Source organism: Melanotaenia boesemani, chromosome 8 (assembly GCF_017639745.1).
Source record: "Melanotaenia boesemani isolate fMelBoe1 chromosome 8, fMelBoe1.pri, whole genome shotgun sequence".
Lineage (NCBI taxonomy): Eukaryota > Metazoa > Chordata > Actinopteri > Atheriniformes > Melanotaeniidae > Melanotaenia > Melanotaenia boesemani.
This window is the reverse complement of record NC_055689.1, coordinates 13,434,743-13,459,963: the sequence shown is the minus strand read 5'-3', so window position 1 is coordinate 13,459,963 and position 25,221 is coordinate 13,434,743. Positions and strand designations below refer to the sequence as shown.

The window sequence follows — 25,221 nt, the reverse complement described above, 5'->3', positions numbered from 1 at the left end:
GCAGGGCAGTGGGCCTCGAGGACCAGGGTTGGAGATCACTGTCCTATACCATCCATTTGATTTCTGTTTAGGTACATATTTTTAGTTTATGAGAATCTACATCCATTCCAAAATCATATAAAAAACGTTCAGCGTTCAGACATAATTTCAGAACTGCTTACCTTTTGAACAGAACCCAAAGATCTGCCTCTGCTGATGTCATGATACACTCCAGTCACATACAGCCCCATAAGAGTGAGGATTAGCTCCGTTAGCTCATTTAAACTCAAGCCGCCATCGTTTACCGGTTGCTACGGTGCTGGAGCATGAACTGAGTCTGAATGTGTCAAGCTTAGGTTACCTGGCTGTTTTCTGGGCATGCTCAGCAACGGTGACTGTAACCTGAGAGTCACAGATGTCATGTCGGACTGAAATGAGCATTGAATGTCACACCTAAAGCTAAATTGTTTGTCTTAATACAATTATCACAGAAAAAATGCTAGTATGATTTTGTTTTTATTCACTTTCATTCAAAGTTTGCATTTGATACAAATACTTTCTAACTGAAGAATTAAAAGTGTGCATAGTGGTAATTTTCTCATGTGTCATTTAAAGAAAAGACAGACAACTGTTAGCAAACCCTGCTGGGGATTGTCAGTTAGTGGAGTTAACTGCAGATTTTATGTGTATATCATCATATGGTCAGAACCATTTTCCCAGCAGCTCCAGGAGACTCGATGATGTCGTGGTGGGCCTGGGCGGCTTTGTCGAGTGGATACAGGGAACCGACAACCGGACGCAACCAACCAGCTTCCATCCCTGCATAAAGCAGTGCTGCACACTCCTTATTCTCCTCCTGAGAGATAACAGACGATGGAGAAAAGTGACTACAACTAAATGGTTGCAGGATTTATCTATTTATGTTATTATGGGATTGCTCTGCAGCACTGAGAGTCTGGTCATATAAAAAAATGTGCATAAAGATTGTAGAATGCAGGGAAAGTTTCATTTAGGTTTAAGTGCATGCAGCTACCATTTATGACATGTAAAAGTCATGTATGTGGAGTGACTGTGGCATCACTGCAAGTTACCGGTGTAGAAAAGAAAAGGGCCACTCCCATGATGCAGCTCTCTTTGGCCATGGTGTCTCTGGGATTGATTTCTATTGGACCTCTGGAGCCAACAACCTACAAAAAGAGGGCAAAGCAGAAACAAAGCTATGGGGCTCTTGCAAGTGCTTTAAATAAAATTGAAGTGGCAGTCATGCAGTAACAGAAATAGTAAGCTCCGGTTTAGAGATGAGGCTGTGCAGTAAGAAGCTCCAGACTGACCGTAACACGCCCTCCATAGGCCAGCATCTGGAGGTCTTTGCTGAGGTTGACGTTTGACAGCATCTCCACTATCACATCGACACCTCGGCCCTCTGTGGCCTCCTGAAGCACAAAATCCATATTCATGTAATTTTAAAATGTTATTCTTGCTTACCTTCCTCCTGAGTGTGTGAATACCATGATTTTGTTTGAGTATCCCTCCTCTCTGTGATTAAAAGCCAAGTGAGCTCCATTATTGAGAACCAGCTTCATCCCCTCAGGTGTCCCTGCTGTCCCCAACACCCTGAGGCCCAGAGCACGAGACAGCTGGGATGCTGCAACACCCACCTGTTGATGGAGGAAAATGTCTGATATGAGAACAATATCTATTACTGTCAAGGAGCTGGAGAGGATAGTGCCAAGATTTAACATTCCAGATTTTTAAGAGTAGTAATTTGACAAAGTAAGTTAATAACAGACACAGCAGGATAAGTCAGTAAAGTAAGAAGAGATTTAAAATCATATGTGCTGCTGTTTTTCTGACTTACTGACCTGAAACAAGTCTGCATTAGCAAACAGCTAAAGTCAGAAACTGAGTTATAAACGCTAAAGGTTTATTTTATTCCATCTTTGTCAACATAATCTAATTCATTATTATTATTATTATTATTACTTTGTTTTTGTTTTTTTTTAGAAATTTGTACCTCTGATTTATTTTTGTAAAGCCAAAAGCTAGCAATGCTAGTATATAGTTGTCATGTCAGCTCTACAGCACAGTTGGAGTTAATAATAAAGGAGTTAATAAAGAAAGAGTTGTCTTCCAGTACAGGGAACATGTCTATTTGTCTTGGGTATTACTAGTATTTATTTAGTTTCAGTGGTGCAGACAAGCTGAAAACTCATCTCACCCCTCCACTGGCACCGTGGATGAGGACGGTCTCTCCAGCTTTGGCACGAGCTCTACACACAAACACAAAAAAACACACATTTATAAAAAAAAATGTTGAGTTTCTTACATTTGCAGGTTATAAAACGTGCTATGAGAGGCTTTTTTATTCATAGCAATTACAGATTAAGTTCCTATATTTGTGAGTGTGTAAATAAGCAGACTGACAGTCATAAAGTTGGAAAATAAAAGATTATTTGCATTCTGACTGATTGTGGATTTGACCATGGAGAGATGATGATGGGTTCTTTGTAAGAGGCTGTAAAATACCTCCCACCAGAGTGCAGTCTTTACTATTTAACTTATATTTAACTAATACAGCTACAAAGTACTGTATGTTGAGTTGTTTGTGGTGACTGTGTTTATGGCTTCTGCTTATTTACATTAAAAAAAATGTTAATACTGTCATCTGATTCAGTCATTACATGAAAATTCCTTTTGGTAAGACAGTTATTTGACACTTGGCATTTCCCTTTGAGTTTTCCAGGTCATATCTAAAGTATTCTTTGCCTTAATTTAATAAAAATATGAAAAAAGACAGTTCAGACATAGTGTTCTGACAGACAGGCTGGAATTAAAGGATTTCTGACAGGCCCAGTAAAGTAACAGCAAGACCTTTTTATGCACCCAGCATCTAATTTAATGGGCAAATTGGGTCCTAAAGGGCAGCAATCCTGCTAGTTTTGGATGTTTCCCTGCTTCAACACACCAGATTTAAATTAATGAGTCACTGAGCAGAACTTTATATGCTGTTGGATCCATTTAATTTGAATCAGGTGTGTTGGAGCAGGGAAACATCTGAAACCTGACTGAACTAGCCTACCCCTGAGTTAACCAATGAAAAATGATGAATTCATGTTAGTTCATCTTTTTTTGCTAAACTAACTGCTACCTCAGTTTTCTTTCTTTTGTCCAGGAACAGAAGCCCAGTCAACACTTTTCTATTCTACTTAACCACAGATTTACTCTCACCAGCCACTTTATTAAGTCCACCTTGTTAGTGACAGACTGGACTAGTAGTTCCAGTCCCAGTAGTACAAATGCTTGTGATCAGAGTCTTGTGCTGGTAATCCGGTTATTGCACATGTTTGTCTTACCAAGCAATTCAAGAGATACTATTAATAAAGTGGCTGGTGAGTGTACTTCCTTTGAGTTTACATCAAGCTGATTCTCATTTAATGTTGGGATTATTAATACGAACAATGAGAAGTAGTTCAATTTACAGATTCCCAAGACTTCTGAAAACCTGCAGGCCTATGGTTGCAACCATCCAGATGTTGCACTCATTAATTTCACTCCTGGAAAGGTGTGGTCTTACTTGTGAACCAGAGCTCTGTATGCAGTGAAGTATGGTATGCCTATGGATGCTCCCTGTGGGAAGCCTAAAGCATCAGGCAGCTTGTGAACACTGTCATCAGCAGCAACAGTGTACTCTGCATAACCTCCGGTCTCAGTGGCTGTGGTGAAGACCCGATCACCTGCCTGGAAAACACACCTGGGATTGATTTAACAATTAACTTATTATTAATTATGTCAGGCAATCAAGATATGGATTATTTGTATTTTATGGAAATGTGCTTACTTTACCTTTACTGCAATAACTCCCTCCCCAACAGTTTCCACCACTCCGGCTACATCGGTGCCCGGAGTGTATGGCAGAGTGGGTTTCCGGGCATAAGATCCAGAGCGGATGTAAGTTTCCACAGGGTTAACTCCACAGGCGAGGACACGGATCAACACCTGCAACAAGACAAAGTGATTTACAACACAGACTAAACAGAGACATTTCAGACAGACTGTGTTCACAGCTGTGAGGGAAAAATTTGTTTGTTTTAAGACAATATGATATTAAATAGAGTACGAAAGAGAAATTAGAGCACTGGATTCTAAATAAAATCTTATCCAGTAAACAGTCATTGCCCAATTACTGACACCTTATACAACCAAGTGTATATATATACCAAGTGTATAGATACCAAGTGGTATGAGGATTCACATCTACAACTCACCACTCAGAAAACCAGACATGGCTACTGATTTCAGAAAAAAAGGCAATATGCATTTTTACATATTGCAATATGTCAATATGAAAAGACAAACGACTGAGACCGTGCAATCTTATGAATACCTTGGGATATGTTGTAGTAAAAAAAATACAACCAAGAGTCTGGATGAGTGAAGTTAAAGTTAATTAGAAAGAGAAAAGAAATTTGTCCAAGAAGGGTATCACACAGACCATCTTATAGTCTGGTGAGGTTGTGTAGAGAAAGAATGATGTGTAGAGACTTTTACCCACGGAGGGAGGGAAACATAAAACAGTGTAGCTGTAAATAAGATCGCGTTCTGTCTCCGAGGCCATTCTTATCTTGGCAGGTGTTGTTTGGACGCCTCAGTGAAACTCAGTGTCTTAGCACACATTATTCTCACTCCAGGGGTCAAGTTAACCTTGTACCATGGGCGTAGAATTGGGTAGAGACGACAAGGACATGTCCCTACAAATATCCAGCAACTCCTTGGTAGTCCCTTCCATTTTCCGTGGCACAGGACAACTGAGTTACCGCGCTCTCTCAGAACCAGCGCAGATTAAAGTCCCGCCTATAAACTATTTAAACTGATCTGGTTGGCTCCGTCGTTGTGCTTCTTGTTACGTGATTGGCTGTCACAGCTGTCAGTCACTCAGTCACAGTTAAAAAAAGAAAAAAAAAGCTAGCACTTCTATCCAGCGTTTCTTGCTTCTACACATTAAGAATATGAGTATACAATGATGAAAATGTTTAATAAGGATTAATAAAGAGATTAATGAAGTAATGCCTTCATTAATGCATGTAATTACAGGCATTATAAAGTGACCAACATTGCATTGCTTGTAACAAACACTGGTCATCTAACATATCAGCAGAAAGCTTGCGTGCGTTGATCTGTGTTTGCAGATAGGACATAATTAATGTTGGAGATCTGATGGTCGTGGCTTTAAGAATCAGTACCATTTCACTCTGATGAGACCTGATGCAGCTGCACTTATTTCGTGCACTGTGCTGTTTATCTCAGTAGTAATCTTTCGTTGACTTATTTTGGCGAAACGTTCACCTTTGAACCGTGATCCAGTCAGCAGTGTGTCCAGCACGTCTCACCTGTCTGTGTCCAGGCTGCGGGACAGCAACATCTGAGCATAGCTTCAGTACTGACGGAGCTCCAAACTCACTGACTCTGATGGCTCTCATCAGCCTGCTGCCCGACATGTCTGCACTCCCACTGCTCTGCAAACAGGATGAGAAGCAAAGACACCGTCTCAGTTTCCAAGTACAAAACCCGTGATGTCTGGTATGCTGGGTTTTCTTCTTCTTTTTTACAACTTCGGGATCGTGGCGCATTAGTGCCCTCTCGTGTACACGTAAAAAATGGGTTTCAGACACGTCCGTGACTTGATAACCTCCTAGATGACGTTTTATTGCATTTATTCTCTATCACCTGTCTTTAAGTTTTAACGGAGTAAAAAGCAAACAGCTTGAAATATCAAGGAATGCGAAGAAAATAATAGATACTAGGTCATTTATAAATTAATTAAAATACTAATGATATTTTAAACTTTTTAAATATAACATCTATTGTTCTATTTCCACATAATTATTATTCATTTAAAGATTTGCTGTATTTTCAAAAGCGCTTTAAACTCTTTTTTTCGTATCAATCATGTCTTGGTGTATTTATTTCCGTCTCAGTTTATGACGTCACATCCGTTTACGTGACCCTGACTTGGACGTGAGTGGATCCACATTGAGCCAATGGAAAACAAACTGAACGGTCCATCCATATGAGCAGGAAATCGCTCGGAGCGCGTTGCGGAACCTGGAGCAGATAATAGAAGTGACCGAAGCAGCACAGGTCTCCTCCTGACAGCACGCTTATTGATTTCAAAATGTTGTTATTACATCCAGAAACTGTTAAGCAATGTTTGTCCGTTTGAGAGAAGCTCTTGTCTTTCTAACAGCCAGACACGCTGACGGAACATCGTGATCCTCTGAGTTGATCTTTACTTTATGTGGATGAAAAATGGCAACAAAAAGCAGGTTTTTGCTACAGAGACTCCTCAGTGGGCTTAGAACTCCCTCTGTCAGGTATCAGAAGGTAATATTGACCTCAAGGGGAAGACGCGTGCAGTTGAGAGCTCCGGTCAGACATCTGAGCTGCTCGGACACACTGCACAGACCTGCCTCTGCCTCCACAGGTACTCTGCCTGATTAGATATAAACCTATTTCATTATCATCTGTGTTTGATGAGTGAGGTGCTGACTGGCTGCAGCTGGTTTTAACATAGTCTTTAGTTGTCTGGTTGCAAGGACCAGTAAGTGAAGACCATTTCTTCTTACAGCCCAAGTGTTATCTATGTCTTGCTGCCAGGTCTCAGCAGTCTGTCATTCAGGAGTCACACCTGCGGAGAGCTGAGGTCAGATCATGTGGGAGAAAAGGTCACTCTATGTGGCTGGGTCCAATACATCAGGTATTATTCTCTTTAAGTCATTTAGAAACCAAGATGCAAATAACTGATCAGTGTGGGAGCTCATTAGCTGTCAAATGATGATCTGCATTTGTGTGCAGTGGCCAATACTTATGGGCTTCTGGTACTACCAGTAAATAAACAGAGCAAAACTCCCTCCTTGTGAGCTCCAGTTGTTTGAATACATATAATTTTTTAAAGAGCTCATTTTTGGTGTGGTGGTAAAGATGGTGGTTTGGCCAATAGGTTCCATGTTTTTGGATGTCCACACAATATTTACTTCAAAATCAAATCAAACTTTATTTATAAAGCCCTTTTCATGCCAGAGGCAATACAAAGTGCTTTACATGATCAAGAAATTTAAGCACAATTCAAATCATGCATGTTAAAAACAAAACAAGCCTTTACACATCAAAACAGAATTACATAAAAAATTAAAAACTCATTAGGATCTTTCACACAGTCGCATACACACACAAAGCTTGAACCCAGCCAAAGCACATGATTGGCTAGTACAACTTGAAGTACAAGTAGACTACAAGAAAAAAGGCTACGTAGTTCTTTCCCAATTAGTTTCACGACGAAACTAAACTAATAGTTCGACATTAGTTAGCAGTTCACACCAAGTATGTGAAGTTGAGCATGGAGTGGTAGCTCCAGGTGGCAGTGGAACCCTCTGATGATACTACAGATAAAATCTTTTTACCCCCAGTAAATATTTTTCTGTTTTGTAGTTGGTGAAAGTTGTAGAAATCTGAGAGAATCATTAAAGTCTGTGGTGTATTTCCTGAAAAGCATGAATATGTGTTACAAATTCACCACCTTATTTCATGGATGCAGAAGTATTTCACAGGGTAAGAGAGAACTGATGGAACTAAAGTAAAGATTTAATCAAAGTATTGAAGAACCGTCCTCAGACTACAATAAATGTCCCATAAATTTTGCAGCAATCTATTTATAGTTTAGGAATTCCAGACTGGACCAAAGAGGTGGATCTTTGACTGATAGTCTGTCAGACACTGCTGCCGACAGAAGTTCTGTGGTACCGGTACATTGATCACAGCATGTCCATAATTCTACAGAATGAACAGAGAACTAAAGCAGGGATCAAACTCTACTATTGACTATTTTTATGATCTATTTCTGCTTTAAACAGACATGAGCTGTTTGTCATCGTCCGAGATTTCAGTGGCCTGACTCAAGTTCTAATTCCTCAGGAAGAGGTAAGACAGACGTCAAACAATGAAAGTTATCAGGACTAATAAAGACGTTATATGCTTAACAACAATAATAGAAAGCTGTTGAGGCTGATAAGGAGACTAGTTTTTGCACACATGTCGAATTACTGCTTGTAGGAACAAGAAATAAAAATAAATTTTTGCTGTAGATCACATATTTGATTTTTCTTTTTGTAGTCTGCGAATCACTTAAAACAAGTGCTGTGTGACGTCAAAGTCGAGTCAGTCATCAAGGTTACGGGAACAGTCAGAAAACGACCGGCAGGGCAGGAGAACAAGGTTTGTGTGTGATAATGGATAATAATGAAAGAGCCATCTAAAGCCATTCTGCTCTGTGTGGATATAATGAATACTTCCCTCCACCACTTGACCATATGTGAAAACATCATTACTTTATCAAATGCATCCTCAAAGTTCACTGAAATACTCTGTTTTCTTTTTCTGTCATATTCAAAACAGAAGATGCCAACTGGAGAAATAGAGGTCCTGGCCGAAGACGTGGATGTTTTCAACGTGTGTCAGAAGTTGCCTTTTGAGATGAAAGAATTTGTCAAAGTAAGCGACTCATGTTACTCGCTGGTGCACCAGTGAGCACCTTTCACTGATCATTTGTAACAACAGTTGGGACTGACTGTGTCTTTTTGCTGGATTGTACAGAAGTCAGAGTCATTACGGATGCAGTATCGCTACCTGGACCTGAGGTCGTCACAGATGCAGAGGAACCTCCGACTCAGATCTCAGCTGGTGATGAAGATGAGAGAGTATCTCTGTAATGTTCACGGTATGGACTGGAGGCTCTTTGTTTTGGGTTGCTGAGGGTTTTCCCAACTGGGAGCAGATTCAGTCCCAGATTTATGTGATGTGCCCTGATTCTGGTTTTCTGTTTTGTAGGTTTTGTGGATGTAGAAACGCCAACCTTGTTCAAAAGAACGCCAGGGGTGAGACCAGGTTTTTCCTGACTACCGGGCTCACCTATCTTGTCATCATATATTATGTAAAATAATACACCTGTATGTGTTCCAGGGAGCCAAAGAGTTTGTGGTTCCCTCCAGAGAGCCAGGCTTGTTTTATTCTCTGCCTCAGAGTCCTCAGCAGTTTAAACAGCTCCTCATGGTGGGTGGTGTTGACAGGTGGGTGTAGACTGAATGTGTTTGTCCTGGCTGATGCTTACACTGTTACTTTGTGTTGTACAACTTTAGTGTTACAGCTGTATAACGCCTGTGTACATGGTTGATTTCTGGCAACAGGGTACATTTAAAAGAAACTGTAGATGTGCACAGCATTAGTCATGTCTTGTTTTTGTGTCTGGTTATATTCACACCGTAGCTGAAAGCTTCCACATTTTAGCATTCACATACGTGTACAAAGCTAACAACAAAGACACGCTATAACTGCAATCAGCGATTTGTGTGACAGGTACTTCCAGATAGCTCGGTGCTACAGAGATGAGGGCTCCAAACCAGACCGGCAGCCCGAGTTCACACAGGTGAGATGGAGCAGGGAAATGGGTCTCACCAAACAGGTTCTTACTATAAATTGTTAGACTTTAACCTGTATCATCCAGGGTTTCATGGTTTAAGTTTCAGAAATGGAGCGGCCATGTGTATATTTCAACTGTCTGTGTCTATTACTGACTTTACCTGGTCACAGATCAGGGATTTGCAGAGTTAAGTTGCTTGTTTGTTTTTCTTTTCTTCAGCATTATTAATAAACTTCTTGAAGACTTTACATCGCCTCATTCATCACATCTTTGCATTCATTAGCAGATGCTGCTAAAGCTGATGCACTGTGTGTAGATTCTCTTACATTTATTCTGGCTGCTGTTCTTGGTCGTAGATTTGGTTGGACTTTACTTCAACAGCTTTAATCGCTTTGTTGTATGATATTATTTCCTAAACTAACATATCTTCTGACTGTCTCTTCCAGGTAGACATAGAGATGTCTTTTGTGGACCAGGCAGGTATCATGTCCCTGGTGGAGGGTCTGTTGCAGTACTCCTGGCCCTCAGAGAAAGGTCCCATTACCGTTCCTTTCCAGACTATGACATATGAGGAAGCTATGAGGGACTATGGTGTGGACAAACCTGACAGTAGATTCAGTATGAAGGTGAGTGATTTTGCAGGGGTCTTTTTTTTAATTAAGGAACTGAAGCTTTCATGTGACTGTAAGGCAAGGCAGTTTATTTGTACATTTCATGTGCAGGACAATTCAAAGTGCTTTACATAAAACATTAAAAGCATTAGAGATGATGCAAAGAAAGCATTTAGAAATAGTAAAATGCAGCATAAATTACATTAAAATGATTAAAAGCAAGATCATTTAAAAAGTTAGCGTGCAGATTTCATGCATAGGCGCACGAGAAAAGAAATGTCTGGATTTAAAAATGTCTACATTTGGTGAAAGTTTAATCTCCACTGGAAGTTTGTTCCACTTGTTTGCAGCATAACAGCTAAATGCTGCTTCTCCATGTTTAGTCTGGACTCTGGTTTGGTCTAGTTGACCAGAGTCTTTGGATCTAAGAGCTCTGCTAGGTTTATATTCTCTGAACATATCACAGATGTATTCTGGGCCTAAACCATTCTGGGATTTGTAAACAATCAGAAAGGTTTTAAAATCTATTCTGTGACTGACTGGAAGCCAGTGTAAAGATTTTAAAACTGGTGTGATGTGTTCAGATCTCTTAGCCCAGGTTAAAACTCTAGCAGCAGCGTTTTGTATGACTGTTAAAACTGTTAAAAATAACAGTTTTAAATGTAATGATAGATGACAAATATTTATTTTACAATTTGTGTAAAGGCTCAACAAACCCTAAACTTTATTATCTGTTTATTTCTCAGCGTTTTGTTTAATATTTTTAGAGATCACCATGCACTTAACTCTGCTGAGGGCCTAGCTGGTTGCGTTCCTACTCTGAGGAAGGAGCTTAAAGATGTTTTGCGTAATGGTTGAAGACCGAGTGGTATCGCACCTGAGCAGCAGAATCTATCTTGCAAACAAACTGTTTAAACCAAAAGTAAAACTTAACTTGGAGCCCACAAGTTAACCATAAGTCCTTGTATCCAGGTAAAAACTCAGATTAGACTGAATGCATGTCCTTGTTTAGGTATTTTTAACTTAAGAAAACATGATAATTATTTACGAAAAGGCTAATGAATTTAGTTAATACATATACGTATACATATTTGAATTACATCTGTCCAGACCTCAGTTAGCATGAATCGTGTTCAAGCTGGCTGTGGAGAAATATTACTTGTCAAGAGGGAAAATGCTTCTTACTTTTTTTTTTTTAAACATATCTGTCTTTTTGTCTCAATCACTGTCTGTCTTTCCAGCTGATCGACCTCAGTGAGGTTTTCTTATCAACACAAATTGTGTTCCTCAGATCAGCTCTCAGCCAATCAGATGGCTCTGTACAAGCACTCTGTGTCCCCAGTGGAGCGGTAAGAATGAAAGTAATTTCTTCTGAAAGAAAATGTTGTAAAATGTGAGTAAAGCTAACATTTACGATCACAGTCTGATACAGTGAAGATACACTACAAACAACAGGAGCTAACACAAACCTTTTGTTTTGTAATTATGTCCTTGTATTTCACCATTCTTTCCTTCGTTTCAAACTGCGCTGTGTTCGATGACAGAAACTTTTCACTGGGAGGGATTTGGAAGAGCTGAGGCAAACAGCCCAGCTTAAGTTTGGACAGGTAGCTTTTTCTCCTCTTTTATTTCTCTCTTCCTTGTTTTTCTTTATCTAAATCTTCATCAAGATGTAGCAGATCTAGTTGGATCGTTGCTTTGTCCTAAATGGGCCATGAGAGCACAAAACATTTTCCACCCACTCCTGTAGAGTCCTGTTTTAATGGTTGTGTTCTGTGTTGCAATGATGTCGTAATGGTGTGTAGCAGAGTCTATTAATGTAGTGCTGATGTTGTATGTTTTTGTGTTAAGCGTCCTTGGCAATGTAGTTTCCCTCCTAGGGATTAATAAAGTTATCTTATCTTATCTTATCTTATCTTATCTTATCTTATCTTATCTTATCAACCAATAACATACCCTGAAAAAACACAAGCAACAACTTTGAAGCATCTTTAACTCAAATAGGACCAGAGAAGCTGCTCTAAGTATTACTGAAAGAGGTTCTCTTTTTTTTCATCCTATGAAGGAGCTGAGTCTGGTGCTGGTCAGACCAGATGGGACATTAAAGTCTTCCTTGAAGAAGCTGCTATCTGACTCTGTCACGGAGGACCTGCTGAGGAGGACTGAAGCCAAACCAGGAGACCTGCTGCTGATAGCGGCCGGCCCCCTCCAAACTGTGGTTAGACACAGAGATAGGGACAGGTTGATGATGTAACAACAACACAGTAGGGGAAAGACAATATTTAGTTTATAATGTATTCTTTTGTCCCTGTTTATGCTCTCAGCGCCCGTTACTGGGTAATCTTCGCCTGCAGAGCGCACAGCTCCTGGAGTCCCGAGGTCTTACACTCCGCGACCCTTCGGCCTTCCGATTTCTGTGGGTTGTGGATTTCCCTCTTTTCTTGCCCAAAGAGGACAAGCCAGAAGAGCTAGAGTCAGCCCATCATCCATTTACCGCTGCGCTACCAGAAGACGTGCAGTTTCTCTTCACAGAGCCACACAGGGTGCTCATGTTGCATCCCTTTAGACATGCTTACATGTGTAGAAATAGAAAATAATATAGTAATATGGGATGCACAGAGAATCTTCTCACAGTACCTGTACTTTACAGGTACGAGGTCAACACTATGACCTGGTTTTGAACGGCTGTGAGATTGGAGGAGGCTCCATTCGCATCCACAAAGGCTCAGAGCAGTTTTATGTCTTGACGAATATCCTCAAGGTCAGTGATGATATGGAATCAGCCTCTCAGCATTAGTGTTTCAGGCTCTCAGCTTTTAAGTTGTAGAAGTTGGATATTTTACCAGAGTACAAAATATTTTTATTGCAGGAGGATCCCAATCTTCTCTCCCACCTGCTGGAGGCATTGCATTCAGGTGCACCACCTCATGGAGGCATTGCCCTTGGTAAGGTTACCTCTACTTTCAAGCTTGCTTAGATTTCACTATGTTTAGAATTGAATGTAATTAAAATTTTAATTAAATTAAAGATGACAAATGTTAAAACTAAAATTTATTTGAAAAACTATAAAAAAACAAAAAACAAAACACTGACAGTAATACAGCATTACACTTCTTCAGCCCTTAGAAAACAACTTTGAATATGCTAAGTTATAAAGTGGTGGTGATGCATTATGTTTTAATACCATCAGAAAGTCATAACTAATGAATTCAATAAGTGAAAATTGTTTTAACTGTATTGACTGGCCTTAACCCTCATCTAGGTTTGGACCGACTGGTCTCCATTATAGTCGGAGCACCCAGCATCCGTGATGTCATTGCTTTCCCTAAGTCCTTTAGAGGTCATGACCTCATGAGCCACGCACCCGACTCGGTATCTGACGAGGAGCTGAAGCCTTACCACATTTCCGTCAAATGGCCAACAGAGTATGGAGGAGGAGAAAGGAAGTGAGGAGAAGAAAGATATTTTTACATCAAGGTTGTTGTTGCAGATCTCTGTAACCCCGACAACAGAGGAAAATCGGGTCAGGATGAGGTCAATGAAAAGATCTGAAGACTGTAGCACACCTGCTGCCTGGCCATCAGCAGGCGGAGAAATCTTTAGAAGGGGATGTTTTGGCTCCATTTCAGTACTGAGGATTCAAAATAAGAGGAAAAAGAAATGCAGACCACATCTGAAACACAGGTTGGAAAAAAGAGGAAAACTTTTCTTTTCAGTAACAAAGACCATTGTGGTTAAACTAATTTTTGATTTTATTTAAAAAGTTTGTTTTGAGGACTTAATCTCTGGTAGCTGTTGTCTCTTGTTTGTGAGCTTGTTTCACCTCAACAAGAATAAAGCTGTTGAGAAAAACTGTCATTATTTATTAGTCATTACTAAATTTAAGCACACTGGGACCTTTATTTCAATGCTCAATGTAGAAAACACTTACTTATTCATGAACCTGCAGTCGGGTGCAGATACAACATGTTACTGAAATCCATGTTCAGTATAAAGCTGTCTCTTTATGTATTTACCTTCTTTTTGACTCTTTTAGACTCATGACAATGGTAATATCATTGTTAACAAAAATAGATCTGCTGTCGGTTTCTCTGATCTGCAGATTTGCTTCGTTTGCTAATTTTACAGTGGCCACATGGAATAAATTAAACTCATTTTAAGTATTTGAGCAGTACATTAATATTAACTTTAAACCTGTAGAAATGGCTTTTTCCCCCCTTCGTTATTGCACTCGACAAAATAGGGCATGCTACTCTGAACAATCAACAAACTGCTCACATCACACACGATTGCTGAAGGAAAAGGTGATGATAAACTCAATGTGACTCGTAATAAAGGCAAACATTTTCAGTATTCATTTTCTCTGGACTGAAATACAAAAGCTTTGCACTGCAGCAAATAAGCAAAATGCTGCAGTTAGAAGTCAAGCTGTCCGATGTGGAATATTTTTGTAATGTTTTAATTTGTTCAGACCATGTCCTGCTATTTTGTCTTTACATAATTCGAGCTGGCCCTGTGATGGACTGGTGACCTGTCCAGGGTGTACCCTGCCTCTCACCTGCTAAAATGCTGGGATGGGCTCCAGCTTACCCGTGACCTGTAATGGACAAAGCAGTACAGAGAATGAATGAATAATTCCAGCTGATTAAATTGTAATTTTTATACCTGACTAAAGAAGCTATACAGAAGATATCACTTTAGTTTACACTTTTGAAATACATACACAGAGCACTGATGAATAATGTGTACATTGCATAAACTATGTTCTTGCTGCTGCAAATTAGCTTTAAATGCATAAGTACTGTCAGCTTTTCCTTTTAGGAAAATTATAAAGTCAAAAGAAATATTACAAATATATGAATTTTGGAGTCTTTTTCTAAAAACAAAAAAAAAAAAAAAAAAAGGAAATAGTCCATCAACAAACACACAGCAAGACACAGTTAATTTATCATGCTTTGTATTTTCTGTATTTTGTTTTAAACTGCTGTGATAATGTCCAACGTTGCAGAGGTGTTGTGCAGCATCAATAGTTGTTTTCCAGATCAAAGAAGTAAGTGATGAATATGAACTTTCTTTTGATTTGGAAAAAAAACATAAAAGTCAGAATATTGATTTACAGTATGAAACGTTAAAGCCACTGTGGGACAAAAAGAAAACACAAAGTCAAAACAATTATAGTGTGACAGGCTGAGGAACACAAAAGTCAAAATTCTGACTGGAAATAGAAAATCATCACAGTTAAGGTTTAAGAATGGAGACAAAGGAAAAAAAATATTAAGAGACAACGTTAAAGTAGCAATTTGGAATATAGCAAATAATTTGGAAAACAAAAACAACGGAAATATTTAATTTCATTTGATTCTCTGTACTTTTGCATTTTTTTGGATGACAGAAATAAAACGTTTTTGTTTTTTAATGTATAAACGAAAAAATCAAAATAAAAAACGCTATACAAGTGCCTTATTTAATTTAATTTATTTTAATTTAATTTAATTTAATTTATGGGCTGACGACCATGGATGTATTATAAGAACTGGATAACGGACTGAAAATGGCGGCCCATTCATTTCTATGGAAGTTGCTCACCCAGCGCATACGCCGAAAAAGTTCTCAGGCTTCCGGGTTACTTCCGCATATTGGGCCCATAGAGCATGCGCAGTAGTGTCACCTCCCATCATGCTTCACGTCACTGTGAACGAGCAATGCGCAGCCCAGTGACCTGATCCAGCGACGCGCGGTCACGACATTAATCTGCAGTATGAGAGCTGTACAAACTCAGATGATGATTTTCTACGGCACACGATCGGACCTCGATGTAAAGTAATGATATAATATACGTGGAAAAAGTTGTGTAGTAATTGTTAAAATGATGGTTTGTTTTAATCTGATGAATTTCTATATGGGATTCGTAATAGCCCAATATAAGTCAGTCTATATTGTATATTTGTATAATCCCGTGTCAAATTTTCACGATGACTTACAATTCCTACCTTTATTCATGAATAATTTCAGGCACGTCTTTTGTAATAAATGTTAGAAGTCCTTGTTAATGCATTATTTCATTGTGCTACCCATGCATATTCTCTTTATTTTTCTGCTATTCCCTGGATGACACCAAGATTATCAATTGCGTCTCTTAAAATGTTCCTTTCTTGTGTTTTGCCGGATTCCACTTTGTTAAATGCTGCAGTTTTTTAATTGACAAAGAAAAAAAAACTTTGTTTAAACTGAGGACTATGTTAAGGAAAACTAGGCCATTTGGGTTATCACCATTCTATATTTATTATGTAGTTATGTATTTTATGTATCGTGATTTCCGTTAGGGATTGAAAATGGTTTTGTAGGCTCTTTTACCTAACTTGGCGACATTGTGTCGCTGTCATGAAATGGCTCAACACTCCCAAAATATTTAACTGTATATGTATAACAAAATATCACTGACAGCGATGCGTCAAGACTGTTATTCATATTTTATTTGAACTAACGAAAATAGAATAGCAGCTCATAAGACAAAATATTTTAATTAAAAAAAATTCTATTGCCCTCTGGGTGAACAGTGTGATTAAACTACTTAACAAAAAGTGAACTAATGTGAACCAAAATATAAGAAATTAACAAATAAAAAAAAAAGCCACCCTCACTTTCCTCGATCTATTCATGGGCTGAATCTCTCTTTACATAAAATAAACCAGTAAAACGCACTATCAGGTGGTTTAAACAGGTGGTCGTAACTACAACCTAGAGCTAATTAGGATTTAGGTCACAATACGTTTAAAAACAGGAACTATCATGCATGTAATATCAAACATTAAGAATACAAATGTATTAAGTTACTCGATATCAGAAAAAAGAAACTTAACTTTAACTTAACTTTTACGAACAGCTTTCCCATCATATTGAAGTCAACAGCCGTCCTCCTCGCTCCCGACACAGCATGACCGCGCTTCGGCAGTGCATGTGCACAGCCGTGACGTCACCGGAGAAATAGAGACTTTTCTGTGGCTTTTATGGCCTTTTGAAAAATAATTGACGGATTAAATGTCCATGAATTAAAAATATTGAATAGAAAGATTAGTAATTAGCTGTGTTTAAAGCTGAAGACGTCCTGTCAACAGTTTTACAGCCGTGTCTTTTACCATTGTGGCCTATGGGAAAAATGCTTTTTGGGCCCCATGGGATTTTTTGTTGCAGTACCACGAGTGGCCACTGGGAAAAATCGGCGTGCCGCCATTGTTCAGTCCGTTATCCAGTTCTTATAATACATCCATGCTGACGACTTAGGAACCTAATGAAATTCCGCTGTGTATTTCCTGCTTCACTGATGACGACAGCAGCGGTAACCCGGAAGAGGAGGAACCGTTGTGACGTTTGTACGTCAGGAGAAAAATGACTGAACAGAGATGTGATTGTTCTGTCCTACCTTCGACAGCCTTGAACACTTTGCTCGTATCAACGAGTTAACGGCGAGAGTGGGGAGTGGAGTTATCCAAGAAACGGAATGTCGCTGCATACAGAAACAATCGGTTATTCAGTTAATTTCTTCATTTGTCGGACGACGCTAAAAGGCTAGTCAGCTGATCAAATTTAGCTAGTGTGTAGGTTATTTGACAGCTTCGTTTAACCGTATTTCGGCTGTTTGTTACATGACTACCCACACATTTATCATAAAGATACACACCAGGTGTGAAGCAACACGCTAAAGGTTTTTATCCCTCGGCGGTTGGGACAGCCACGTCAGCTATCTCTCCGTCTTGTTACCCTGTGAGCACTTTAGTCCTTTAGTCGTGTTCTTGTTTCTTGCAAACAAACCCCAGAGTTTCCTCCTACAGTCATGGCTCCGATGGGAATTCGGCTGTCACCGCTTGGTGTGGCGGTGTTCTGCCTGCTTGGAGTTGGTGTCATCTACCACTTGTATGCCGGGGTCTTCTCCAGCCATCTGGCTGCCTTAAGGTTAGTCTGTTATGGCCTTAAATGATATAATTTGTCCTTGTCTCTCAATGTGTGTACAATGGCTGTCTGCAAATAGAGTGCATATGTTTGAAGGTTTGTTAAGAGTGGAAAGTGGGTGATCACATTTTTTTTTTATTTGTGAAAAACAGGACCAGTCATATAATACTGCAGGACGGAATGTCAGGACAACCTAGAATATTGTTATGCTCTCTTTCAGGCCACCTGGATTAGAAAAATGGGCAAAACCTGAGACAAAAAAAACTTTATTCTATAACAAACATAATTTTCTGCTTTAAGTGACTACAGCAAATTCCAAATAACAGTATAAAATCTTGTAAAGGCTGTTATGTTGTAATAATCTGTTGTAGAAAACTGGGGTCAGTCTGAATGTAGCTTTTTAACAAACCTGCAGGTCAGACATTGGTTGCTCTATATTTCTCTTAAGTCAATAGGATACAGAGCATCACATCCTGTTGAATGTTTGTGGTGGGGTTATTAGCTGCTAATAAGCAAAGCTTATCCGTCTGTTTAAAATAAACATTGGTAGAATGGAGGTGTCTTCAGAACATGCCTCCTTATTTTCTACCCAAAAGCTTATTTTGTTTAGCATTATTAGGCTTATGTGGCTTGTTTTGTTTTTCAAAAAAGATGAAACCTTTACTTTCCATTTGTGCCTTTGTGTTTGTAGACAGAGGAGAAGGGTGGATCTGAGAGACCTTCTGGCTGTCTCAGTGGAGGCTGCAGTGTTGGGTGGTAAAGAGGTAAAACAAACCTTATTTTCAGAGTTAATGAGAAATTCCTTTATGTCTTTGTTGTATTTTTGTTAAGTTTTTTTTTTTTTTTTTTTTACCTAAATGATGTCACCCTACTTTGATATGATGCATACAATTAATGTTTGTTAAGTCTAAAAAACAGTACATTCTCATTCAGACATGGTCACGTAGAGTATGGATTTCCTCGAGGGTCCTGCAGTTGTAAATGTTTGCCTGCTCTAACACCTGATGCAAATTAAATGGCTCTCCTTAACGATTTCTTATCAAGTTATGCCCAAGCCTTTGTAATGACCCATTAATGTGAGTCAGGTGTGTTGAAGTAGAAACCATTGAAAACCTGCATTACAGCGGCCTTTGACGACCAGAACTGGACATCCTATGTTTAGGGTGACCGAAAGAGCCTTGAACAACAAAGATATGTCAAATAAAAGCATAAAAGGAATAAACAATTAAAATGAATAAAACATAATAAAAATGGTAAATAGAAAAAAGCAAATCTAGACAATAAACTCTAAATAAAATAATTTAAAAACCAAATAGGTTGGGCTGAAAGCCAGTTATGCAGTCTTGGGTTTCCTAATTTTACCATGGTGTGCAGAACATATATGTTTTTCTGAATAAGTTGTACAAACACACGCTGTTGGCTTAGTTTTTCCTCCTGCCCAAGCAATACTTTACACCACTCCCTTCTACTTCTTCTTGATGCTTTATTGTGGTTGGCATACGTTGCTTCCTTTTGCGTCCACTGGATCGTCCGTTTGCAAGTGAACCGAGACCCCCGCTTTTCAAGCAGACCAGAGTCTGTTTCTTTAGTCCGCATCAGGGTGCAGTTTGTGTTCACACTGTCCCCAACGACTCGTACTGTCCGTAGGTGTGGACCACGGGCTGTTTACAGCAGATCAAACATCTGTAATGTGAACACACCCTTAGAACAAACTGAATAGTTCCATCCATGATTTCTGAAAAAAAATGGAAAGAAAAGAAAAAAGAAGATGGCTTCATCTCTGGAGTTTTTTAATACAGTGTTTAATTTGAGTTTGCAGATTCAAGCTTGACAGTGGTTTTCAGAAATGTTCCTGAGCTCATTGAATAATTTTACACAACAGAACTTTATCATTTGTTTTTCTTTTTTTTTTTTTTTTTTACAGAAACATGATTTACAATATTAATCTTTATCAGCAGGTGGAATTAATTTATTTTTCTGTTTCTTCTCTGTAGGTGAAGCAGGTGCGTAAAGAGAATAGTCTGAAGGAAAAGTCAAAGGGAAAGACAAGGGAAGGAGCCAGCGAGCTTCTGACCATGGGTGACCTGCAGTCTCATCGAAAGATGTTTAATCTGCTAAAGAACACATTCCCAGATATCACAGTGAGTAAATCCACTGCTGCTTTTCCATGCAGCACTTGGCTTTGTTCTTGTTATTGTGTTGTCTGGTGAAAGTTAAGTCCTCAATGACAAACACTTTTAGCAGTGAACCTTGAAAAAGGCTGCTGTGATTTCACCAAAACAACAGTTGCTCCATTTAGATTTGACTAGAGAGGTTGGAGAGAGTTATGAGTACAAATATTAAGTTCAAAATATGCCCACAGTGTAGGATGTACAATAATTTCTGCATGTGTGTTTAGATTAACAGTGAGGAACATGACAATAAACTGGATGCAGTAGCCTGGAGCCGGGACATTCCAGCAGACATTTTAGAGAAGATCGGGAGGGGAAAGGAGGTCCCTGCTGAGAGCATCACTGTGTGGATCGATCCTCTAGATGCTACTCAAGAGTATACAGGTGAGATGTTAAGCTTACTTTCCCTTAAATAATTTACCTAATTTCTCTGTAGCCCAACACTCCCTGTAACCTCATTTCTGTCGTTACAGAGAACTTGGTGAAATATGTCACCACGATGGTGTGTGTAGCTGTAGATGGTAAACCAATCATTGGGGTCATACATCAGCCATTTACAGGGTTCACTGGTAAGTTTGTGACCTATTTGCTTTTAAGATGAGTGGCTCCATTTATGAGTTTAAGATGTATTTGAAGGATCTTCTGTTGTTATCTAATGGGGTTAAATAGATTTTTTTTCCTTCTTCATACCTTGTTAGTTTGTAGTTTTAGTGTATCTTGTAATGTGTCTAAAATAACAATTCTCCAGCTTTCCTTAATTTACCTTTTGGTTAAAAAGAAACTGTAAAACTGAGTTTTAGTTGTGGTAGTTCAGATTTGGCTAACAGTAAAACTTGAACTGAACTTCCTCTCTGTCTTCTCCCTGTGATTGTTAGCCTGGGCGTTTGTAGGTCAAGGATCGAATGTGCGACCCCGTTCGTCCTACAGTGTCAGCCCTCCCAAAGTGGTTGTGTCACGCTCTCACTCTGGAAAAGTTAAGAATTTTATTCTTGATGCTTTTGGAAACGGCACAACAGTAATCGAAGCAGGGGGAGCTGGTGAGTGGAGAATTCTCCAACATTTATCAGTTAACATCAGAAGGTGGAATCTCAAGTTTAAGTCGTTTAAGTTAAAACAACTGATAGAAATACACATATTTTTTCAGTCAATTTACATATTCGTTATTGTACTTTTTTGTTCCATACTTTCTTTTTTAACCTGCATTGTGACTGCATTTAAACTAGAATTTGTCTGTAAACATCACCATTTAAATGGTGAGTTTCATCCAGGAGCATGCTTACTCTTTTCTTAAAGACAGTTTAGGTGGCTTGTCGATGGCTTTCTGACCTCTTATGAATATTTTATTTTGCTTACACACAAGCAAATGAGAAAACCATGTTACAGCATTAAGTTTCTTCTGCAGTTTGCCATGAAATAAATCGACAGCAATACCAGGCTGTCTATTAAAGTATATTTAGCATATCAATCACAGAAATAAAACCCAAACAAACAGGCCCATGTTTGTGAAGAGGTAGTGTAAGAGTCAATCAGTCTTTCAGCCACAGTCTCGTTTTGTGTGTGACTTGTCTCCTAGGATACAAAGTACTGTCGCTGTTGGAGATACCTTCAAGTGATGGAAGCACTATGGACCAAGCAGATGTTTACGTCCACATCACCTTTATCAAAAAATGGGACATCTGCGCAGGTGCAGCAGTACTGAATGCACTGGGTAATTATCAGCTACATTTATAACTTTGGCTTCCTTTTCATTGACAAATTCTGTTCTGATTTTATTATTATTATTATTATTATTATTATTATTATGAGTGACTCCTTTTGGTAAACTTTGCTTACTAAGCTACATCTCAGGACATTGAGAGAAGAACATAGATTAAAGCTGACATGCAGTAACCTCAATACTCACACTAAAAGGTTGTTGGGATGTTTAACTCTTCATGCAGGTATGACTTTTATGGATCTCTTTAGTGACTATCAGTTGCATGTGTTTTTAGGAGGCAACATGACCACTCTGAAGGGAGAGGATATTGATTACAGTGGAACTCCACTAAACAACAAAGGGCTGGTAGCCAGCGTTGGTGTGAATCACAAGGCTCTACTAGAGAAACTACCAAACTGGGACCCTGAGAAGCACTGAAAGACACAAACACAGAGCCACTGGAAGCTGAGTCATGTGGTAAGGGTGACACTTGGCAGCCATTCACTGTAACCAAGATATAGCTATAAACATTACCAAGCCTGCATGGTTACATTTTTGTTGAACACCGAACATCAACTGGTCACCTGGATTGGAGCCACAGAAAGCTCCATGGGCCACTGAGCCAGACTGTGGAGCTAACAGGACCAGCACAATGGCTCTGAATGCACACTCCTCTTCATGCATACATCTTTCAGCTTGAAGAAATGGTACGTCCTCCACTCCTTGGCCACTCATGCAAAAACACATGCTCAGTGAACAGCGGACATCAATGATTTGAGTTCCCTCGTTTCACCTGCAAAAGACAATAAGTGGACTGTAATGGGAAATATTAAACAGAGGAGCGCAAAAACTCCAGTCCCAGCATCTTAAGCCTCCATCTCCATCACATGGTCTTCCACAAAAACACAAAATTAAGGCACAGACTGACCTGATTTGGTCAACATAGAAATGAGCTTTTCATAGATCTTGCATCAAGCACCTACCACAAGGCTGGGCTCAGTTACTGGCCACTCAGAGGTCATAGTATGTTTTATTTTAGCTAGAGAGAAACTTGGATTCTGACCAGAAAAGGCCTTTTTTCTGACCTGTAAATGCATAAAGCACAAAACTACTAAAAGAAAATAAGCGGCAAAGTAGAAGGAGTATTGCAGGTCTGGCACTGAGGTACGGGCCTTGACGGAAGATGAGGCCATGTCTGTATTGAACCTTAACACAGAATTGACCTTTAATTAACCAGAATAACCTAAACATGAAGGAAGGGGAGGTTCTGTGGAACCAGACCATAGTCTGGGCAGCAGCGTGGTTTGAGTGTAACAAGATCATCATGTATGTACAGTTTCATTCATGACTTTACAGCTTACCATCCGAACCATTTGTGTTTCCCTGTTGTCCCAACACAGAGAACTTAATGGGGTATTTTTTATCTGATTCCTTGGGAAATCCCATGTTTAAGACTGATTAAGAAGTCTTTCAAATGTATTGTGCACATTCATAATTGGAAAATACTGGACTGCACATTGTTGACGTGTACTTGCATGGTTTGGAATTCAGATTAACCTTTGAGCATCTAAAATGTCATCCTAATGAAAATCTCATTGGCTTGATGAACCTTTGTTTCCACTGACTACTTCCTTTGTTTATTGTGTCTGCAATAACTGAGTCAGTCTGTCTGAACTTCTAAGTCAGTGAAGTTGAGCTTTACTTTCGCAGTGAAACTATTAAGTTGTACAAAAAAACAGCAAAGAGTTCATGTCAGTGTCTTCAGGAAGATGCACATGCAAATGTCAGTTTGTCTCAGCACCCTGTGGTGTTAACACGACTTGGATGAAAATAGTGTCAAGATTAAAACATAAATATTGGAACAACTTTTCTGCCACTGACTAAAGATGCTTGCAGGCTGAAGGAATAAACTTGAGTTGATGGTGTCGACACTGAAATGCTGTTAAAGCTGGAGCTATTATCGGGTCCTCATACTAAATTTCAGTTTCATGATTCGAGTGCCTTTAATCTGAAAAAAATATTTTAAATTCACGTTTCTATGGTAATAATGGTCAATATGACAATGACAGAGATTTATCTGTACCAAATGTAAATAATGAAAAAGGTACTCCGCTGTCTCTCCTGCTTATATGCTTAAACTTTAAGGGCAGACAGAGTCTAATGTGTGGTGTCTGGAAATACAAATTTATACGTGAAAAATGTTCTTTAAATCTTGTAGTGTTCAGATCAAACTGAGACACAAGATTGAAAATGTATTTTTTAAAAAATAAAAAGGTTTGTGGAATTAGAAGTGGGCTAACCAGACCTCTATTGTCTGCTCCTCATCTGCCAGGAAGTTGAAATAAGAAGTTGGTTACGTCGGTGTAGCACTCTTCGAACGATAAGATGCAAATGAATGAGGTCCTGACTAGTTGTAACCACAGGTAGGACAAAAGGGCACCATGTTCTGTTCAGTTCTGAGCAGTTAGCATCAGGGTGGAGCCATCATGGCTAATTCACCAAGCTGCTTTGACCTGCCCTTTTGTAGATGTTTTTTATGAAGTTACAGTAATCAGGGATGGGTGGTTTATGATGGCAGTGAGAATGTATACTGTTAGCAATGACTCAAACAGAATCCTGCCAGACGTAATTAAAGGAGCTGTTTTTTTAAATTTGTTGATTAGTCAGTCAGCATTCATCTGCTATCGGCTTCAGATGAATGTTTAGCAGTGGTCATATCACTGGCTAGCTGTTTATAATACGAATGTCATGTTGGCCATTTAAGCACCTTGTTGATAGTTTGTAGTCGTGTCTGTCTCTACCTCTCAAGCAAGGTTTAACTTGTTCTCCTTTCAGCCATCTGATTCACATTTTTATTGAAACAACAAAAAAAAGCGATAGAGTAGATAAGTAGTTTTAATATTATGAGATGGAACCAAGTTGCTACTGTAGAAATGATTTTAATACTCAGTGATGTCTATAAATGTGCAGAGTCGTTCCTGTAAAGGCTGAAATTATACAAATAGTAAACCAACTGTGAGATTAAAGTGACTCTTTTTGCCCAAAAGCAGCATAAAAGGCAACATTTGCAATTTGTTTTCAGTTTGGAAGTGAAACACGCCTGTCCTAAGGTGGTTAAAAGAAAGGTGGCAGACAAAGAGATTAAAAGCAAGTAGTGAAGTTCATTGTGTGATTGACAACGTTTTCTGACTTTGACCTGAAGTTCACTCTGTGTCAGTTTGATAATAAACTTGTACAGCTGCTCTGTCACTTACTCATCCTGCTTCTGCTGTGAATTTCCAATAAAGTGTGTGTGCATGATGGTATGGGATGTGTCTATTTTGGTCTTATCACGGGAATAAAATGTGC

At 39.1% G+C, this 25,221-nt stretch overlaps 3 protein-coding genes across 4 annotated transcripts; 2 read left to right on the top strand and 1 right to left on the bottom strand.

The window, feature by feature from the left end:
- Nucleotides 1-479: 479 nt before the first annotated feature.
- Nucleotides 480-5,595, bottom strand: cryz (crystallin, zeta (quinone reductase)). The gene is made up of 8 exons (XM_041992596.1): nucleotides 5,367-5,595; nucleotides 3,823-3,975; nucleotides 3,554-3,717; nucleotides 2,198-2,249; nucleotides 1,488-1,637; nucleotides 1,311-1,412; nucleotides 1,071-1,166; nucleotides 480-835 (listed from the first exon to the last, which is right to left on the bottom strand). Exons 1-8 carry the CDS (start codon nucleotides 5,472-5,474, stop codon nucleotides 674-676), a joined length of 987 nt encoding a protein of 328 aa, XP_041848530.1. The 5' UTR covers nucleotides 5,475-5,595; the 3' UTR covers nucleotides 480-673.
- Nucleotides 5,596-6,003: 408 nt separating this feature from the next.
- On the top strand, nucleotides 6,004-14,364 carry dars2 (aspartyl-tRNA synthetase 2, mitochondrial). The gene is made up of 17 exons (XM_041992595.1): nucleotides 6,004-6,460; nucleotides 6,634-6,733; nucleotides 7,887-7,953; nucleotides 8,146-8,247; nucleotides 8,428-8,523; nucleotides 8,626-8,749; nucleotides 8,860-8,906; nucleotides 8,992-9,098; nucleotides 9,385-9,454; nucleotides 9,895-10,074; nucleotides 11,301-11,408; nucleotides 11,604-11,666; nucleotides 12,125-12,277; nucleotides 12,384-12,602; nucleotides 12,710-12,820; nucleotides 12,929-13,004; nucleotides 13,322-14,364. The coding sequence occupies exons 1-17, from the start codon at nucleotides 6,286-6,288 to the stop codon at nucleotides 13,507-13,509; spliced, it is 1,986 nt and encodes a 661-aa protein (XP_041848529.1). The 5' UTR covers nucleotides 6,004-6,285; the 3' UTR covers nucleotides 13,510-14,364.
- A 3,041-nt stretch (nucleotides 14,365-17,405) lies between these two features.
- Nucleotides 17,406-24,737, top strand: bpnt2 (3'(2'), 5'-bisphosphate nucleotidase 2). Of its 2 annotated transcripts, XR_006011303.1 has the most exons (9): nucleotides 17,406-18,009; nucleotides 18,698-18,770; nucleotides 20,001-20,147; nucleotides 20,405-20,561; nucleotides 20,651-20,746; nucleotides 21,053-21,214; nucleotides 21,751-21,885; nucleotides 22,169-24,273; nucleotides 24,416-24,737. XR_006011303.1 is itself a non-coding variant. In XM_041992753.1 (8 exons), the coding sequence occupies exons 1-8, from the start codon at nucleotides 17,891-17,893 to the stop codon at nucleotides 22,309-22,311; spliced, it is 1,032 nt and encodes a 343-aa protein (XP_041848687.1). In that variant the 5' UTR covers nucleotides 17,406-17,890; the 3' UTR covers nucleotides 22,312-24,737. The 2 variants fall into 2 exon arrangements, 1 of the variants encoding a protein (XP_041848687.1); XM_041992753.1 differs by having other exon boundaries at nucleotides 22,169-24,737.
- Nucleotides 24,738-25,221: the final 484 nt, after the last annotated feature.

Bases quoted from the DNA above. Each gene is read 5' to 3' on its own strand.
- cryz (XM_041992596.1), bottom strand. From the start codon at position 5,474: ATGTCGGGCAGCAGGCTGATGAGAGCCATCAGAGTCAGTGAGTTTGGA. The intron at 3,718-3,822 runs GTAAAGTAAGCA...TGTGTTTTCCAG, and splicing joins AGGGAGTTATTGCAGTAAAG to GCAGGTGATCGGGTCTTCAC. The intron at 836-1,070 runs GTAACTTGCAGT...GTTATCTCTCAG, and splicing joins CCCTTTTCTTTTCTACACCG to GAGGAGAATAAGGAGTGTGC.
- dars2 (XM_041992595.1), top strand. From the start codon at position 6,286: ATGGCAACAAAAAGCAGGTTTTTGCTACAGAGACTCCTCAGTGGGCTT. The intron at 8,248-8,427 runs GTTTGTGTGTGA...TATTCAAAACAG, and splicing joins CGGCAGGGCAGGAGAACAAG to AAGATGCCAACTGGAGAAAT. The intron at 12,821-12,928 runs GTCAGTGATGAT...TTTTTATTGCAG, and splicing joins TCTTGACGAATATCCTCAAG to GAGGATCCCAATCTTCTCTC.
- bpnt2 (XM_041992753.1), top strand. From the start codon at position 17,891: ATGGCTCCGATGGGAATTCGGCTGTCACCGCTTGGTGTGGCGGTGTTC. The intron at 18,771-20,000 runs GTAAAACAAACC...TCTTCTCTGTAG, and splicing joins CAGTGTTGGGTGGTAAAGAG to GTGAAGCAGGTGCGTAAAGA. The intron at 20,148-20,404 runs GTGAGTAAATCC...ATGTGTGTTTAG, and splicing joins ACACATTCCCAGATATCACA to ATTAACAGTGAGGAACATGA.